Source organism: Netta rufina (genome assembly GCF_964035555.1).
Source record: "Netta rufina genome assembly, chromosome: 4".
NCBI classification, from domain to species: Eukaryota; Metazoa; Chordata; class Aves; order Anseriformes; family Anatidae; genus Netta; species Netta rufina.
The window spans coordinates 34,345,767-34,360,616 of NC_140127.1; the positions used below are offsets into that span (position 1 = coordinate 34,345,767).

Below are 14,850 nucleotides of genomic sequence, written 5' to 3' on the forward strand. Positions count from 1 at the left end.
TGACTGCAAAGAGCTGCCAATAATTATTTCATGTCATAACTTACTGAAACAGAGCAAAATATTCTCCAACTAAGGAACGACTGAGGTCAAATAGCAAATGACATTTTATTTCATTTACAGTGATATTTTTGAGTAGCAAAGGAACCATGACATATAGGAGCCTGTAATAAAGGTTCTTGTGTCTTACCTTTATAAAATAAATGAAGTCACACACATAACATAAATGAACGTATTCTTTGAAGACATCTGAAAAATGTCATGTCTTGATACCTATCATTTTACTTACCAATATGTCTGTTCCATATTGTCTGTTCCACTTTGAAATATAATTTAAGTGTCAGCACTATAGCTTTTTTATCCAACAGTGTTTTCCAATCTCAAATAACATTCTGTTAAAAAGGCTGGATATAGATGCATAATCTCCAGGACACTAAGGTTTTAAAAATCATCTTCAACTGATAGCTGAGTTACAGATCAACCAAGTATTTGACTTAAAATGCTAGAAAATGCTAGTTGTCTTGCAAACAAACATACCGCTATGGTTCTTTACAATTGAAAAAAACGAAAACATTAAAAAATTAAATTATCCCTCCATCCAACTGTCCTGTCCCCACCCATTCCAACCCTTAAAGAATCTTTTGTTTCTAATTCATATTTGGCAACACTTAATGTCTTTATACAGATTGGGATCTTCAACCCATAATCAGGCTCTTCGTTGATTAAAAGCAGTCACAAAAGTAGAGAGAAGTGACTATAACAAAAATCCATGGATACCATGTACACCTTCTTGGCGTTCAATGCATAAAGCTATAAAAACTGAACATAATTTTGTGGAATAAGTCCTCTCTTGCCATTTAGAGTGCCTTCTAGCCATCCTGGTTCTCTGGAAAATTGCACTGTAAAAGAAAAGGAAAAGAATTACTGTATCTTTTTATGCTTGGAATAGTACTCTCACATTTAGCTCCATGACACTGTGCAATGAATCCATAAAAACAACCAGTCTCCTGCAATCACCAGGTTGACAATCTGGCTAGGAAAAATGATGAGGATGGTTAACTTAAATACTTGTAGGATCTTCTGCTTTTAGGTATAGGAGATTACATTAAGGAAACAATTAGCTACTGGAACTTGGAAAGAACAGGTTTATAAAACAAAATCTAGAAGCTATGGGGGAGAAATCACTCCTATCAAACAGTTGGAAACAATTTCTGAATCTGCAAGCAATGCAAGACCAAAAATCTGTCTTGGGCAGAAGTGGTGGAAGCCCAGAAACACAGGAAAGAGTCAGATCTCACTTCAGGTACCATTTCTCCACAGAGTAAGGGCTTCTATTGGAAAAGACCAATGAACAAAATCTAAATCATTCTTCTGGTTATATTGTCTCTCTGAAATGCAAACACATCCCTGCTATTCACAAAACATGAAGGAAAGGCTTGAAAAGGCAAGATAAGCCTTGCCTCTTATTGCCATCCTAAGTATTTGCTACTGCGGGTACGAACGTTAATGCAACAATATCCATGAACATAAATAAGAGAAGTTACAGCTCAGTCTCTAAATGATCCAGAAGTACTTCTGTGAGCAACAGACCCAAGTCTGGTTACCCATGTATTTCTGACCTCATTTGACAGGAAGATAAAAAAGAAGCATTATCCTCTTTTTTTTTTTTTTTTCTTTTTTTCTTTTTTTTTTTTTTTGAAAATAGACTAAAAAGTTCTCAAATCCCCCTATCAAATTTCTTATAAGAACACAGCACAGGTATCTACTTACCTACACAATTGTAAGATCCCACACCTTTAGTGACCTACGATGTTCTCTACCATATTAATTTATCCTCACAGTGCTTCTGAGACAGACATTGTTTAGGGAAATGATCAGAGAAATGCTGCAATATGCTGCCAGCCATGTCAGTGCTTTATTTAAAACACATTAACACTTTGGCAAAAGATATTTGTAGCCTTCTAGAAATCAGGGAAGTAACAGTTAAAAGAGAGCAACACGTTAAGTCTCACTTTCAAAAACATTAAAAGTTTCTAAATTTGACCACCTAAAAGATGTTTTCCCTTATTTTTTCCCTGCGTCCTATCACTGCCAGGCTGTGAAGCTAGAAGCTGTGCTCAGAAACCACAGCCTAAACAACAGCTATCTCTGCAAGGGACTTAAACATTCAGAAGAGAAAACTGCTATCAAATGATACCGAACAAAAGTCTGAGCACATATTTATAATGAACGTGCTTGATAGAAAGATTCCCAAGGAAAAAGCACATTGAAAATTACCTTTTAGGATCTCTGCACACACAGTGACTTACAGTAACTTACAATACTATTAGTAATTAGCAGGCCCTCCTCTCCCTTTGTCATTTTTATTCCATGATTACAGAGTACACACGCATTTAGAGCTGCAGTGCTGACACCACCACAAACCTCCCTCCAGAAGCACTAATTCCACCCTAGCGAGCAAAGACGCCAGCAGCTCCAGTGGCAGCCCAGCCTCTCCCTAAAGTATCCCTTGCCTGCAGAGCACATCTGTTTTACAGGAAAGAAACTCCCAAAAATGGCAGATTAGAAAGAAAATCAACCAGAAGAACTGCAACTAATTTCTGCTTGTCCTTTGGAGCTCAACCCAAAATATGCTTGAGCCAATTTACATTAACGAGAGGATAAACATTACTGGCATGTTAGTGTCTATGAACCAAAGCCTGTTAAAAGCAAGGGTAGCCCTCATCTGAAGAGATCACACTGGACAGGACCCTAAAATTCACCCAGAGGAGAAAATGATCAAACTATACAGAATCACTTGGCTTGACACAGCAGCAAATTTCAGAAGTATTTTCTAAACAAGTTTGCTAATCTAATAGTGAACTCCTCATACTGTAGCACATCCAGATACTCAGCGTAATGGCTGAGTAACTGGACTTGAGCAACAAATCCCACTGTCACCCTAGAAGGCCAGACAGATGGTAGAGCTGAGCTCTGTGCTTGCAAAACTAAACACTACACTTCACTTTACACACAGCTCAGGGCCTCACGACTTTCTTAGTACAAGTGTCTCGTACACTCTCTGAAGACAGAAGAAAGGACTACCACACGGATTACACCTAATATCACCGTTTCTAGAGAAAAGCCTTTAAAAAAAAATGCACCCAGAAGTAATTCTTAATATTCAGCAGCTGCAGCAATTACAAGTTGGGTAAGAGTTGTGCCTCCTTTCAAATCACCTCGCACATTAAGATACCCGTGTACATCGTTGACTTCTGTGGCCAAAAGATATTAATGAGGAAGCTAACCAAATGTGAAGCTATTTTAAATTCCAATGATCCTGTTTTTCTTTATCAATTCTAAAGTATAGTATACAAAAGCACTTGTTTAAGAAAAAAAGAAACCTTTACAAGACAAAAGGCATTCCACTATCACGCACAGCTCCTCGTAAGCGGAGGACAGAGGCTATTTCTGAAAAATAGCCTGCTCAAGAGAAGTGCCCCCTTTCTGTCATTTCTTCTCTATCAACAACGATTACAGTTCTTAGCACTTTCTCAGGCTTGCCTCATTTAAAAATACCTTGCTGCAGAAACAACACATTTGGCCTTAAAACTGCGATTCATTAGTTGACCAAACATCCTATAGGACTAAGTCATATGTTGGCTAGAGGAAAGGCTTCTACAAGGAAAGAAAGGGAAAGGAAGGGAAGGGAAAACATTTGTAGTGTAAGAGATAGGGAGCAAAGAGCTGAGAATTACATATGGCACAGCAAGGTGTAACGAGGGCATAAGACTGCACAACAAGAGCAATCAAAGAACAACCATCAAAGCTCAGAACTGTGGAAGTAGCAGCAGACTTCAGAGCCCTGGGTGGGATGACAGCTTCCTCAGTACCTGCTGCAAGGCCATTTGAGCAGCCCAGTCTCGCTCTAGTGGAAGCAAACTGTACACCAGTAGGACGTCTGACTGTTACTGTAACTGCAAGTGCTACCCAGCAATTACCCCAAACGCAGGGGGACAAACAAAATCAACAGACTTTCAACTTGCAGTGATCTCTAAGTAAGGCTTCTCTGATTTCATCTCACCAAGAAACACGGAAAGATTAGCTTGGCCTTCACAGCATTCCTTCTTACTTTTCTGTATTCTCCACAGGAAATAGCTTCGATATTGCCCATGTTAGATTATCTAACTGTGAATAGATAACGTTTGCAAGCAGCTCTTCCCAGAGACACAGTGCTGATGGACTTCGCTACAGCAGACACTGTTCTGCTTTGGCAACTCAGAAGTTTCCTGGGTCCCCAAAACAAAGGAAACCAAGACTCATTTCCACAGCGGAAATGCTAGGTGCCACTAACTTCAGCAGGACTGAATCAGGCACTGAAAAACCTGTTTCCTTTCTGGAAACTAGCTGTGTTGGGAGGAAGAGGAAAAGAGGAAGGAAATCTAACATGCATGATGCCTGGCACAAGAGGGCCTCCCTTTCTGATGGACTACTTTACCAAAAATGTAATGACTCCACAAGCTTCATTTTGTAGGCAACAAAAATCTCACTGCTAAAACCACTGCAACACCAAAGTACACCACTATAGAACTCAATCCTCTTGGCCATTTTTTCACCAGGAGATTAAACTAAAGACCTGAGACTTGGGACTTAGTCGTGAGCTGCCTCCCATCCCATCTGTCAGCTGAGCATCTCTGATAGTCCTGCACACACACCAGCTACGAGGTAATACACATCTGTTTAAACACCTCCCATTTCAACACTCAGCTCGCCATTAACATTTATCTTCTGGGGACCACTGCTTCCACAACAGTGTTGCCAGGAGGAACTCTTCCCTTCTCTGTATCAGGCAAAGTCAGACAGTAAAAGGTCAAACTGCCTTCAGTGGCTTTTCAAAACTTCTAGCAGTCAGCAGGAATTTGGCAGTACTTATCTGGTACATTTTACTGGTGAAGCTGCAGTTTTAACTTTCAGCAGTAGTTCGAGGTGACTTATCTCTCAGTGGTATGGAGGGATCTGAAAAGGAGAACATCTGTCCACAGCCTGAACACTCAGTTTCTCTGGGTGTAAAATGGAGATAGTTAATGCACATGAATGCTCCTAAGTGCTTTGAAATCCACAGATGAAAGGAGTACAAAGAAGTGGCTTTATTCTCATTTTTACTTCAACAAAATAATTATTTGCACATTCAGTGCAATATAGCATTTTGGGAGTAGTACTTTTCTTTGATGTAAATCCTTCATTTGTCAATACCACAAAGAAAGTCCAGAAGCCACCGCGTGAATAAAAGAGAAGAGTGTGCCTTGGAGTCGAAACCGGGCAGATTAACTAAGGGTGGCACTTAAGTACAGTAGGAAGGATAGAGGGGGATAACAATGGCTGCGTGAACACTGATTTTGTGTTCCTACTGCGCTTGGTAGCGACAATGGGTGTCACACCTTTGTTAAGGAAAATTACTGTAACAAAAAACTTTCCTGGTTTTCCCCACATTCTCTCTCCCCTAAAATGTTATTTTAAAAATTGTGAAAAGCTTTGATGAGAGCTATCTTGACAAGTTTTTGTAGAACTGCTAGCGATACTGACAAGGAATTTTGTTGTGTAAACAGCACTTACCCTATCTAAAACACTTCTCCCCAGTGAAATTCCCATTTCTAAGCAGTCTCTTTTAAGAACCAGAAATAACACTTGGCTGCAAGGCTGGCAAAGTTTCAATGCCAGGCAGTCTGATTATTCTTTTCATGATCATTGGGAATAACTGCTTGAACCAAATATAAATATACATACGACTGGTGTATGTCTCTCAGTCTCAGATCGTACTCCGCTTCTTCCCATATGTGCCCTTTTCCAGTTGCAAAGTCTTCAAGCTTTGCCTCTAACCACCTGAATTATAGTGTTATGTGCTATCAGTAATATAGACTGTAGCAACTGGGAAATAAAGATATTGGCACGGCCTAAGGTAAATTGAATTGAAGACGGAGGGGAAAAAAAGCAGTGGATATTGTTCAGATTACATTATTCATTTTCTTACACAATTCAATTAAATAGAAAAGTTTTCTTTTTTCTTTTTTTTTTTTTTTTTCTTACCAAATGGTGCCTTTGCATTTATATTTTGTAGCACTTTAATAACAAGACTGAGATTTGGGTTAGCACAATGTGCATGCAATAAAGAAAACACCACAATATGCAAATATTCGGATTCTGTACAAATTCCTATGAGGTGAAGTAAAGCTCAATATAAAATATTACTAAATCTAACCTTGTCAGCCTGCAAAACCAGTATTTTTCCCCCACTTAGATAAAGGAAATGGAGGCAGGAGTAAAGGTTAAACTCTTCCCTGCTTGCACCAATAGTACATTTAGTAGCTATGACAGGCACAAGACTGTACCTCACTAAATACCATTATCCTGTCTCAGGCTAGAGCAGCCAGAAAGATTCATCCAGGATAATAACAGAGAGAGAACTACTGCAATCAACATCCACAGACCAAGAGAGACAAAGCAGAAGAATTGGAAAAGGAAGTGAAAAAGTGCAAGAAACAAAGCAGAACAGAGTGAAGAGAAAGGAAAAAACTCAACATACAAACAGTAAGAGATGAAAGAGACAGGATTAGAAAAGTGAGACAGGCGGGGTGGAGAAAGGAGAGATGGATAAAATCTTCACTAATGGAAGCAGCACTTTTTAGTAGACATTAATTTAACAGTTACTTTAATGGTTGATACTAGCTGTATGTCAACTTGATTGATGCGTTGTCACTTTGATAGTTAAGGTTATTGGTAGAGCTGCAGAATTGATGTATTATTACTTTAATTCTTCATTTGGGGGCTTTATTAGGGCATATGGGAATTTAAATTGAGTAACTGAAGAACCTGAATTGATTCACTGGAATTTGATTCTAGCATAGACACAAGGGTGTCTAATGCAAAAAGAAAAGGCCCATGTGAAGGCACTTCAGTGGTTTCAAATATGGAGACTGGTCTGCACTTTTAATGGGAACACCTTTTCATAGTGACAGAGCCTATCCATAATAACCTACTACAAATTGTTATGGAATGAATATTTAGTTATTACATATGTCCAATTACTGCCTTTATTGCTTGCAGGCTCTCCTCCTTTTGTCTGCCAATCCACAACCCACCCTATGCTGGAAGTGCTGTGGGGCAAGGACATCACCTCCAAAATAAGCAGGAATCAGCAGAATAAATCAAAATAAATGTATTTAAGGAACCATGATCTTCCCCATTGAAGTCTACAATTAGGATTTTAAAATGCAGTCCAACCTTATTTTACTTGAGCTTCCAACCTTATTTGTAAAGATGGTGTGGAAAAATAGAGTTGAAAAATCTCTCCATGTGCTGCCAAAGAGACGAATTCAGTACTTGTTCTTGGACAATCTGAGACTTTAGTTGAAAAGCTGTAAAGGTTGCAATGTACCAAAAACATGGTAGCTTTGCTATAACATCTAGCAATCTCTTCACACAAAAAAGAATCTCAACATTGCTGTCACACAAACACGATACAGAAGCAACTGCTTCTTGCAAGACTTTTTTCTCCAATGCCAGCACAACAGGTGTACAACCCTTAATGTCCTCCATTAGAAATGCCTGTCTTTTACACACCAGATCTTTTCCTCTATGCACCAAATTTTTTTCCTGTACACAAATTTTACGTCTGCTGAAGATCCCTATCAGTCATGTTTTAAAAAACTTAAATTAAAATAACTGCTGTAAGAGACTTTAAAAAGAGCAATCATTTAGCTAATTCATTTTAAAAAGATTTCCCACCTAACTTGATTCAGACGTGATCTGCCTGCAAGGCAGTTATCTAATAGGAAACACCAAGTACGATTTTCTAAAGTGGGTAGGGAGGAACTTCGTGGAACCTCAGACCACTTTATACTGAAAAAAAAAAAGTGAACTCTGGACTAGGCTTACTATTTATTTATTTGGGAGAAGACAGAGGACAGGAATGTCCTTATGATCTGTCTGCTTTAAATTACGGTTCACAAAGAAGTGGAAGGAGATGTCTATGTTTGTGCCATTTTGTTGTTGTTATAAATACTGAAAAAAGAAGGTTCTGCTGAGCTTTGCTCATTTGTTTCTGCTTGTTAGAAAAAACAGAAACATTCTGTTGGGGTTGTAGGGTAGGAAGAGAAATTTCACATAGACACTTCTGATCCAGTACTAACAGAGTTAACAGGATGCATTTAGTTAGCCTTTTAATGCCTGCAGGTTGATTTTTTCCAGCTGTTTCTGACTTATACTTTTTTTCTTGCTGGATATAAACTGGGAATTTGGGCTACTCCTCCTTACTGGATATCCAAACAAAGATTCTCACATGTGGTATCTGAACAACTGGGCAGTGCATACCCAAAGTGTGTTTGGTCATGCAGAATTAAATACCACTTTACCTCTGGAAAGAACATATCAGATTTCGGACCTAGTAGCAAGCTGGCAATGGACGAGAAGAAAACTGGCATCGCTGCAGAATTTCCAGATTCTTTAGAGGCAAGTATGCCCCTCACTACACCCCCTTCTGCCTCTAGACAGGCTGAAAGGCTAAAATACTAGTCTCAGTACTCACGAGGATCTTAAGAACGCAATTCACAAATGACTTTGAAACCCTCAGTCTGCACAAAACTTGGATGAGGATTTGGCTGAACTTAAAAGTCTTTTGTTTTTCAGTACAAATGCAACTTATCGAGGCCTTGTAACAAACAACAGTCTTACACTGCTCCTGCTATGAATTAATTTCTGCTTAGAATCATTATTAAATTGCATTCCAGTAACAAGAATTGCTGAATTTGTCCAGGCCCTGTTGATCCATTCCATGCTATCTCTTTCTTATGCAATGGTATGAAGAAACTAAGCTCCAGTATCTTCTTCTGTATCTTCAGAATTTGTATTACAGCAGTCACTGGCATAAGGTTTTAAAACTAAAACCATTCCTTGTCAGTTCAAAGCCCCTGTGCAGATGCTGGAGAGTAGAGCTATGGAAGCTAACTGAGGAATTTCAACATAGTCTTGAGCTCAGGAATCACTTTTCTGGATGTTCATATGCAATACTACATTTGCCTCCACGGAAATTTTTAAACATAGACCTTCATTCTGCAAATTCATTCCTTCTACAAGTACAAACATACATTAGAAGACTAAACATGCCCTTTTCTCTGCAATGATCACCTGATTTACCTGCTTGAAAATCCTTAAGTGGATTTTTTTTTCTTTAAATGAAAGCCTTGGTATCTTACAAAGATAGTCCACATTGAAAAACACAGTTCCATAGGCCAAGATGTCCATTTCTGCATTGCTGAGCAACTTTTTTTTTTCCTACTGCAACACACATTTAAACACTGCTGAAATATTAAACCAACTGAAAGAGTCTGCTCACCTGAAGCAAATGCATTACCTCATACTGCTTTAATTTACATTAAAGCAGCTTCTATGTACCAGAAATCTTCTGCGTCACTGTTTGCCATCATCAACATGGGCAGAACGGCAGTTATGCCTGTATTTTTATCCAAAGCAATTTAAACAGTTTTGTCAGTTTGTTTTTCATTGCTTTATATTCACTCAATAAGTACTTACCATCTTCAAAAATCGCTCCTATCTGAAATGATAATTCAGAGCTATGTTCTGCTTCGCATGGATAAACTGCTCTTGCTTTTCGGTGGGCAACACTGAAAAATGAAATTAAGAAATACAGTTACTTCGGGCTATTAATGACAACACCCTCCTTTCTCAACCATTCTCTCTCCATTCTCATTAGATGACTAAAACTTTAAACTCAGTCTCACATGCATCATCGCAGGCTTCTAATTCATACACACAAATGCCAAAGCTGAAGCTTCACAGCTTACTGCTGGCATTTCTGAATATCATACTTCCAGTTTTATGCACTTATTTTTATGATAGCTAAACGTGACTTTCGACTACAGCTAAAATATTGCCAAGTGCTAATCAGCAGTGAAATCAATAGTAGGCAAAGCACACTATACTTAATTTATAGACTAATCATTATACCTTCCAAAATGTTTCTTCATGGTCTTTGCAATTCAGCTTTTCACTAATACTGTACAGAAATCTTTACTGAACTTATTTTATTTTTACTTTTTTACAATACATTGTTAGACCACTGAGCATGCTATTTTGTCCTCATCATAATAAGGTTTATAAAACTTCAGATAGTCTTTTAGAGGTGTTACTAGGATGCTCAATAATTAACCATTAATATGAATTTCTCCAAAATACTCATTCCTCCAAGTACCATAGCAGAGAACTTTGAATACGTAAGTATTTTTGGCACATCTTATTTAATCACGCCTTTGCAAAACTGACAGTTTGTTGCTGCCCTATGCTTTGTTTAGACAAAGCACCCACACCAATAACTCATCTTTTGTTGAGCCCTGGCAACAACAAAATAAAACACTGGGAAAGATTTTCCCTGCCCCAAGAAACTTACAGTCAAATAGACAATGCAGTTCTGGTACAGAATGTCAACAGTGAGGAAAAATTGAATTTTGTTACAAAGTGTTGGAAAGAATTCATAAATATACACAGCTACTTTATTTTGAAAAGCAAATTTATTGAACTTGTAGGAATAAAGCTAAGACCTTCGAAGGAAGAAGTGAAAACACTTCAAAAGGTGGACAACAGGGAAGGAAGGAAAAACAGGACAGAATAAAAGCAGGCCAAAAGAGTGAAAGAAAAGAATGAAACCACAGATAAAGATAAAGATATGAGAAAGTATTTCAAAGTCAAGAAGGCTAGGATGAGAAACTTAAATTTGACATGGGTGGTTAGGGAAAAAACAGATCTGTATTTTAAAAGACACTATAAGCAATATAGTAAGCTAAAGAATCATTGCCGTAGAGAGGGACCTAATCAATCACCTCCATCAAAGTCTGTTTGCATTGACCAACAAGTCACTGGCTCAATCTAGGTGCCGTCTACAAGAAGGTGCTTAAAGGAAAAATAATACAAAGTAGTCCATTATTTTATTCTGTAGACATTGCAAAGGCTGCATTTCCTGATTTGAGATAACCACTTACTGCGGAAGACATAAATTAGCCATTTGTAAAAAAAAAAAAGAATACAGAAAAAAGGAAGCAATTAAATAACCAGCAAACATTGAAGAGTGCGTCGTACCTTTCCACTGCTCTGTCACTCCCAGTGGCAGGATTAGGGAAGGAGAAAGCAGATGGTGTAGTGTTTGTGGCAACTGGGTTAGTGCTTGGAGTGTTCATCCACGAGACCATCGATGGGCGGCTTTGACCAGAACTAAGGGGAAATTATTTCAAGGCAGAATTAATGAGGTGAATAAAATTCCTTTTCATACTAAAAATGTTTGAATCTTTATAACTAGACTAACTAGTTAGATCCTCAAACTCAAAACCAGTAACAAGGCTGAGGTGATTTTCCAGACATGGTCGTCGAGTTTCTGCATTTCCTCCTTGAAAGCGTTTTTCCTATATGCCCTACATCCTAAGCAAGGACAAATTACCTGAGATGTATGACATAACCAATAACAAGGCAAAATTCCACATTCCTTATCTAATAAAGACAGATACAATGAAACTGCATATAGCAGGCTATTATTTGAGCTGCCACTTTGTCTTTACAAGTTTTGATGAATCTATTTAAAAATCTTCTCAGCGCTGTACTAAGCCATGTGCAACTGGAAGATTTCAAAAGAGGCTGCAGCTGTTACAACACTGGGATCACGATGCTGGCTCTGGAATGAGATCTTGTTCGCATAACTGCACAGGTACTGCCTCAGTGACTGTCCTCGTGAGCACGCTGTTCAAAAACGTGTTAAATTAATGGCTGAATTTATAGTTGCTAAAAGAGAAGAATAAATAGCAGCTAAAGCAGCTAAACTTTTTTTTTATCACTGAAAAAAAATATACAAGGTACTTTCCAATATAAACGATGCTCCTAGTCCTACAACTTAAGAAACTAAAATGTTCCAACACTGGAAGGCTTTCTTCCTCTGTATGGGCAAAAAAAAACAAATTATCTAAAGACTTCATACCAACATATCTTTGGAGCTGGACTCCAAGCAGTTTCCAAGCAGAAATAGAATTAAAATGGTTCACACACATCTTCCACGCAGAAATCATCACTCAGAAGTATGGACTTCATGATACAGCATTTATCAGCTAGACTTATTCCAAGATTAACCTTTTAGATATAAATCTGCCAAGTACCACCAAAATCTGGGAAAACAGTCAAGAAGGATTTGATGGGGGTGTAAATGCACACCTAATCAAGGTGAATTGACCAGAAGCCAAAAAAAAAAAAAAAAAAGATCAGCAGTCACTCCACTTACGAATATAAGAATAAAAGAATGCAGGAAATTCAACTTATGTAGCAGATTTTCATCTTCTTACTCATTGGGATATTTAATTTCTAGAAGAAACGATCATTTTTTTTGGCTTGTATAGTGTTTTACAAACAAGCACAACTTTTACAGACTAATTCTGCTAGCCAATACAGCTCATTTTCATTCTAGCAATTACAAGGTTAAGCAGACATTTACTTTGATTATTAATTTTTAAATTTACTGCATCATAAAATGATGAATGGCACATTCTTTATTTAACAAGACAATAATTTTTAGTTTGGATCTGTGTCAGACTGCATTTGGATGAAAACTGGAATTCAAAGTATATGAAAACAGCATTCTGCAGTTAATTCCACTAATAAAAATGAAACTTAAATGTCCTGGCATCACAGTGAGAAGGGTTTATCAAAACATGTTCTGCTTTTAAAACTATCAGATTTACCAAATAAAGGAAGGAATCATAGGTAGTAAACTGAATGAAAAGCTGGACTGTACTTACTAGAAACATATTTCTTGCTTATGTTTGGGAAGAGGATGTCTATTCTGCTTAGCCATTCTTAAATCTTGCACTACACATTTATTTACATCTTTTAATAATTACGTTCTTTTGAAAACCAGCATCTACCTAATTTGAGGTTTTACTCTTACTTTAACATGTTGTTTTCTTTCCATTTTTATGTAATCATTGAAAAATATTCCCTAGGTAGAACAAAAACCTTCAACTGTAAGACTTCGTTTGAAGATAACAAACAAAAAGCAAACACCAGCATTTGTATTATTTGTTCCAAATACTGTAAATAAAAACACAATTTAATGATACTTCAAGGTTTATAAAATTTGCTAGAACGTAGACTATTTGTCCATCATTACGCATAAAATGTATATGTCTAAAATTAATTTTAGCTCATTAGAATAGGTGAACCTAAGACAAAAAGGGTTTTCAAAAAATGAATAGCAAAAAACATTTCCTACTTGCACAGACTAAATGATTGGAGTTAAAGCAATCCTGATATTTAAAGAAAGATCATTTCCCTTGTGCTTTTTCCCTTGTCTCTTCAATCCACTCCAAAATTGAGACTGGGTAAAGCTTGTTTCTGAAACTTGTAAAATTACAGAAAATAGAAGAAAAAATATTCCAAACGTAATGCCAAAGATTATTAAAGAGTCACCAATTCAAACTGATCACAAGTGAAGAATATTCTTCTATAACTCATACCTCAGATTTGGCATTGTTTGCCTTTCAACAAATGAATATGAAAACCTTCTATTTATTAGCTATTTCTTTGAAATGCACATCATATTTGTCTGTGCAACTTACATGATCAGCTCTAGGACAACACATACTGGCCATGTTTTAGACACCAGATTAATGATTTCCAAATAACATTCAGAACCCCCTACCAAAGATACCCTCTGATCCAGGAAAGCAGCAGTCATTCGTAAGAATACTTAGAATATCACAGCTGGTTTCTCTTTGAAACAGGAAGGGAAGAAGGAAGGATCAGAGAATGTGTGCAAAGAAAGGAAAAGAGGATGAAATCAAGTGTTCAGATCCATGTCATGGCACATTTATTTTTTCAGGTTACGCAGACTCAAGAAGTACAGTAACCTATCAGCTAGCAAGACTACACTGTCCTTTGTCAGGCAGCATCATTTAAAAATGTGGAAAAACAGGCAGATTTTCTACTAAATCTGAGCAACTTCAACAGAGGAAAAACCCTCCAGAAGCGCAGGTACGTGAAGCCCTGGACTGCTCCCTCCCCCACTTTTTGATTAATTCACTTAATACATTTCAGCTGTAGCAAAAGCACTGCAGTATGGCTCCTCAATTCGCCTGTCACTTTCAGATCGTGGTTACAGATCTCTTGATCATGGTCTACGATCCAGCAGGGGAAAAAAACATTTTTCATCAGAAATAGTTTTACCATGTTGAGAAAAAGAAGAAAAAAAAACCTCTAATGGCTTTAAATATTAAAGCACATTCTAGAATTTCAACTCTTTTTTTTTTTATTTACTGTACTTGGCTATCTCAGGAACCACTTAATTTTATTATTAAAACAGAAGGTTTTACTCAATAGCAAAAATCGGTTCCAACATTGTGGTGTGTAAGCAACACTGAGTAGAACTTCTTTTTGTCTCCTTCAAAAGATTCTTGTAATAGCAAAGTTACCTTGCTGTGAAGGTTTGCAAGCCTTGTTTATCAAGATGATGATAAATTAGAAAGTACTGTGTATCTTATCATATAGCATCTCAACTTTGAGAAGGTATGTTGAAGAAATCCATTATCCTAAGGGCTAAAATGAAGGCAATGCATTTCCTGTGGGGAAATAAAAAAAAAAACCCTGACATAACCATCTCTCTCTGAGAAAAAATGCTATTGTTTGGCACGGTGAATGTTGGGAGAAGAGAGGAGGGGGAAATGGCCCTTCTGAAAATAAGCTAGAGATTTTGTACTGATATTCAGAAACAAACTCCTGAAAACAAGATTTTATTGGATGTCTAGCTGGCTGGTTCCTAAGGTAACACAGCTA

The 14,850-nt window shown here is 37.4% G+C and overlaps 1 protein-coding gene across 3 annotated transcripts in view; it reads right to left on the bottom strand.

Moving 5' to 3' along the window:
* Positions 1–139: 139 nt before the first annotated feature.
* Positions 140–14,850, bottom strand: part of ARHGAP10 (Rho GTPase activating protein 10) — a 141,621-nt gene continuing 126,910 nt past the window's right edge. For 2 of the 3 annotated variants that reach the window (XM_084285622.1, XM_084285621.1), the window contains 3 exons: positions 11,122–11,253; positions 9,562–9,653; positions 140–896 (listed from right to left, as the gene is read on the bottom strand). In XM_084285622.1, coding sequence (XP_084141748.1) covers positions 808–896; positions 9,562–9,653; positions 11,122–11,253 — 313 coding nt within the window. In that variant the 3' untranslated portion in view covers positions 140–807. The remainder of the gene's footprint in view (positions 897–9,561; positions 9,654–11,121; positions 11,254–14,850) is intronic. The other variant, XM_084285623.1, reaches the window with a different exon arrangement.